At 35.1% G+C, this 5,329-nt stretch overlaps 1 protein-coding gene across 2 annotated transcripts in view; it reads left to right on the top strand.

Moving 5' to 3' along the window:
* The first annotated feature begins 1,617 nt into the window (after nucleotides 1-1,617).
* Nucleotides 1,618-5,329, top strand: part of LOC109102804 (trimeric intracellular cation channel type B-like) — a 17,711-nt gene continuing 13,999 nt past the window's right edge. Inside the window, exon 1 of one of the 2 annotated variants that reach the window (XM_042778488.1) lies at nucleotides 1,618-1,964. In XM_042778488.1, the coding sequence (XP_042634422.1) occupies nucleotides 1,841-1,964 (124 nt within the window). In that variant the 5' untranslated portion in view covers nucleotides 1,618-1,840. The remainder of the gene's footprint in view (nucleotides 1,965-5,329) is intronic. The other variant, XM_042778489.1, reaches the window with a different exon arrangement.

Raw genomic sequence — 5,329 nt, 5'->3', positions numbered from 1 at the left:
TTATTATTTATGTTGAAACTGTGTAATCCAGTGGATGAAAATTTTATGCAATTCAGATACATAAATCTTAAATCAAAATAATCAACATATAATCTTCAAAAAACAAAAAAACCAAAAGATAATCATAAAAAACAAAAAAAAACATAAAAGTCTTTCTGATGAGCCATTAAACCACATTATTATCACAAAATCTTCATCCATCACTATCTACAGTTTCTCAAAGTCTAAAGCATCTAACACACTTCTGCTTCGGCCAAAATTATCAAACTTTTCAAATTTACCTCAGAAATAAAGCGTTTTCCGCATCTGGTTGATATCTCACACACCTACCGTTCAGACTTTGGCGCGCTCACAGAATATTCCCGCTCTTTCTGTTTCCATGACGATGCGTTCGACAATGGCGCCTCCCGGAGGAATATCGCGAGAACTGCCTTCTGTTATTCCTCATTTGTGCAGTAGGTGTCTCTCTGTGAGGAAAAGCGAGGAAATGTAGTATCTTTAGTTTACAGATGAGAGAAAGAGATTAACACAGGAAGAACAAAAAACAAACCAAATCAGATGGAAATAACGTGTACTTTATTAAAAAATCAATCGTAGATGTATTTTAAAGGTACTGTACTAAGATTATCACGTCTATACTATGTCTAAAAAGTACTATTATCAGTCGAATGATGTCAAAAGTTTCTTTTTTTTTAAATGTTTTTTACAGAATTTTCATCTGCTCACTGAGGCTGCATTTATTTGATCAACAATACAGCAAAAGCAGTAATATTGTGAAATATTTTTACTATTTAAAATAACTAACTTCTTTCTGAATAAATATAAAAATAAAATTTAATTCATTTCTGTGATGTGCAGCTGTATTTTCAGCATCATTACTCCAGTCTTCAGTGTCACATGATCCTATGCTGATTTGCTGCTCAAGAAACATTTATTATTATTATTATTATTATTATTATTTAAAAGAGTTGAGTACATATTTTTTATTCAGGATTCTTTGATGAATAGAAAGATCCAAAGATCAGCATTTATCTGAAATAAAAAGCTTTTGTAACATTATACGTACACTATACCATGCAAAATCTTGGAGTCAGTATAATTTTATTTATAGAAATTATAGAAATGTATACTTTTATTTAGCAAGGATGCTTAAAATTGATCAAAAGTGATGATAAGGACATTTATAATGTTACAAAAGATTTATATTTCAGATAAATGCTGTTCTTCTGAACTTTCTATTTATCAAAGAAACCTGAACAAACTCTACTCAGCTGTTTTCCACATATTAATAATAATCAGAAATGTTTGTTGAGCAGCAAATCATCATATTAGAATGATTTCTGAAGATCATGTGACACTGAAGACTGGAGTAATGATGCTGAAAATACAGCTGCGCATCACAGAAATAGAAATAGAAACCATAGGAAGCATAGAAAGCATTTATTTTAAATAGTAAAAATATTTCACAATATTACTGCTTCTGCTGTATTTCTAAACAAATAAATGCAGGCTTGATGAACACAAGATAATTCTTTACTGATAGTGTGCATAAGACAAAATCATATAAAGACTAAATGTGTTGTCAAACAAAAGTTAGTGGTCTGTGACGTAACGTAGGTGCGTGCGTGCGTGCGTGCGTGTGCTCGGCTCCAGCTCGCAGCATCCGCGGCAGCAATGGCGGCGGATCCGGTTACCGCTTCGATCAGCTGTTGATCAGCTGGATTGATTCAGTGTATCCGATCATCCGCTGGAGACTGCACGCGTCCGAGCGCACCGATCACGCGACTGACTGAAAGCGGATTAAAGCGCGTTCATGCGTGGAAGCTGAAGCGGTTTAATCATGGATGTGTTCGGCTTTCTCAATCTAAACGAGCTCGCTCTCGGGCTGTCAAACCTCTCCATGTTCCCCTTCTTCGACACGGCGCATTATATCATCTCAGTGATGAGTCTGAGAGAGCAGCCAGGTAAGAGAAACCGGATCGAATCCTCTTTAGCTTTAATTCACCTGAATGCGATTCAGCGTCGGAATCAAATCCAAAAAAAAAAAAAAGTTTGTGCACTTTATTTATAATGGAGATATGTTCTTAATCATTGTTTAATTTGTGCTTTGACAGGTTGAACATCTTTAGTGCACGTCAAACACATAAAATTGGCACTTTCTGCTTTAATCGTCAAAGTTAATGCATTAAAAACGTTTTATGAAAATTCGTCAACCGTCGTGGATTTGATCGTGTTTTGGCAGTTAAAGCAACCGCGCACGCGCACACGTGTGTAAACAGTGCGGCGCGCGTGCACGACTCTGTTTATCAGGGGCTTTATAATAGTTAGATTGCAACATGAGGGTCCTGTTCTCATCAGAACGCATTCATGTTTATGATTTGATGCAGGTCACAGTGTGTGTTTACATGAGTGTGAAAGCAGAAGTTACTTATTCAAAGGTCAAAGAGAGGAATGCATTTAATCATTAACTCTCTGTCAATATCCTCTCTGTGTTTTTCTCATAGAAGCATGCAAATGTGTGGTTAAACATGCATGCATCCTTTTCGGCAAGTCGTTTTGCATTATCTAAATATGTCTTAACACACATGCATTTGCATTAAGCAAAGTGTGGTTAGCCAGTGCTGAGCTCAGTCACACAGATGTGCCCTTTGCTCTTGTGCTGTGAGCCATCAGAGCTGGGTTGGTGTTCACATCAGAGCAGTAATGCATGCATGTTCTCTATTGTATTGCCTGCAGCAGCTGCAGTAAATCGCAGGCTATTTTAGAGCCTGTGACCTGCGCGGCATCCCGCTTCACTCTTCTATTGTCCAGCACGTTACTGAAATATCTGGAGGGAGAATGGGACTCAACACGTCCTCGTGTTTAGATCCAGCGGGAAGAGAGTCTCAGGAATGGGTCAGGTTGAGCGGGTTATTGTTATTGACTCCTACACTATCCAGACTGACATCTAGTGCACTAATTAAACTGCAGTAACTGTTAATAGTCTGTTTTAGGAGGAGAGACTGAATTTGTTCATCTGCTAAGTCCACAAGCATAAGGATGCAAGACACTACAGACCAACATTATTTGTTTTTTTCTTGCGCATAGATCAATTTTGAGATTTTTGGCTGTTTGGCTCTTCATAATGTGTGTGTGTGTGTGTGTGTGTGTTTTAAGAATAGAGAAAAGAAAACATCCAAAAGACACATTTAAGTGTTGAATTTTTTGCACTTTTTCTATTTGCGACTGTATATTTCAATTACAATACATATCTGTAAAAGGTTTTTCTTTACTTCAGCAGCACTTGCATACACCAAACTTTACAGTTTTATTCCTATCTATATTCTGAAGGTTTTTACTGAGGGGTTTGTTCATATATCATGCACACTGATTTATACAACATTTTATTCTTAAAAACATGGCGAAAAAGCATTGTTTTTTAAGTCTTTGAGATTTTTCTCCACTTCAGCAACACTCAGATAAGCCAGAACTTACAGTTTTATTCCTGTCTATATTCTGAAAGGTTTTACTGAGGGATTTGTTCATATATCATTCGCTTGATTTTTTTTTTTTACAACACTTTATTCCTAAAACATGGTAAAAAATTTTATTTTATTTTTTTCTGTTTTTTGATAGTATTTTCTGATTTATGAAGTGATAAATAGAGAAATCCAAAATGGAAAAACCTTTTTGAACCCGGTTTTATTTTAGTTGTCAGATTTCTGTTCTGGAAGTTTATGCAAATTAGTGCATATTTAATTAGATATTACTGCATAACATAATGGAAAACTTGTAATTAAAAAAAAAAGTTTGCAACTCTTAATGTAATCAATCAAATGGTTTGAAGTGGGGTTATATCTATAAGTAATTTTTTTTTTTCCTGTTCATCTGTAGTTTCTTGCCCTAAAGATAACTTTTTATTAAGCAAAAGTTTTTATTTCAGTATTTTTAAACTCACCCCTCACATCTTTTGTTGTGTGTAAACCTGCATGAGTAACCAAATGTTTTCATTGCATTTCATGAAAGGATTAATGAAACTGCAGACCAGTTCTCTGGCTCATTGTGTTCGGGTTTCCCAAGCAACTTCTATTCCATGAAGAATGTGTTTAGCAGGCAGTTCAGCGTCTCTCTTCCTAATAAAGACAGAGAGTGTTCTGGAAAAGCCTTCTTTCCTGTTTCTCTCCGTTCTCCGCTCAGGGAGTATTTCCCAGAGTGCCGCGTGTCACTTCCTGCCTTCAGACTCATGCATGTTTAATGGGAACAGTGTTCTGTGGAAGCAGGTCTTCAGCTCACACAACTCTCTTCTTCTCTCATGCAGAAACAAGACTCTTCTGTTTTCTTTATACTCTTACAAAAATGTTCTGTGCCAGTACTATGGTGCAGAAATGACCAACAACATTTGAATATACTCTTTAAGAGTCACTTCAGTGATATTTATGTCTAGTTCAATGAGTGTTTAGAGCAGTTTTGAGTAAGAATTTTCACCATTTTTTCAATAAGATATATTTATTATTTACATACATAGTAACTAATAATGCAATTTAAAGCTATTTTGCTGCTATTTCCATGTCCATGCAACTTCTGTGGATTTTTTAAATATATTTTGTTATATACAGTATTTTTGGGCACCATATTTGAATTTTCTGTATGCATAGAACAGCTGGGTGATCTACTACTACATTCACCAAAACAGATGTGATGTGTTGCATCCCACAATGCAATGCACTCTGCTTGACCTTTCATTTCAAATATGTAATAACTCTAATATTTTATCTTTATGAGTCTATTTTCTAAATGGGCTTATTGTGAATGATTTATCCATACATATTTCATTTTCATTTGGAATCAAAATGTCAAAACTTGATGTTCCAAATCTGTCATTACTTTTGTTTCTTTAAATCATTATTTGATCACACTCCCAAACATTAAAACATTTTTCTTAATAGAATTGGATTTAAAATACAAATTACTGTATTTATTTCTGAGATGATGACAGGACGCCACTCACTCGATGTAATGAGGTCATGTGACAAACGTCATCAGAGCAACAATGTAGCAAAGCATTATTTGAAACATTCTTCTATTTTGTATCATGCAATAGTTTACGTTCACTTTGAACAGGAAGAAACTACGGACAACACGTAGCAACTGCATAGCATGTTGCTGTTTTTTTATCTAGTTGAGTTTCACACTCAAAAAAACGTGTTGTTTTTGGTTGTTGTTTTGGATCTTGATTACTAGACAACACTGAAAAGAAGACTGTAAAAGCCATTTTACACTTACAAGGGTTTGAGAAAGAGACAAGACAAATATAGCAATAAATACTACTTTTCATGTAATTTTCATGACA

The sequence above is a fragment of the Cyprinus carpio genome, chromosome A21 (assembly GCF_018340385.1).
Source record: "Cyprinus carpio isolate SPL01 chromosome A21, ASM1834038v1, whole genome shotgun sequence".
In the NCBI taxonomy this organism is placed as follows: Eukaryota; Metazoa; Chordata; class Actinopteri; order Cypriniformes; family Cyprinidae; genus Cyprinus; species Cyprinus carpio.
Note: the sequence above shows the minus strand (reverse complement) of the source record. Positions and strands in the feature narration are given on the sequence as shown.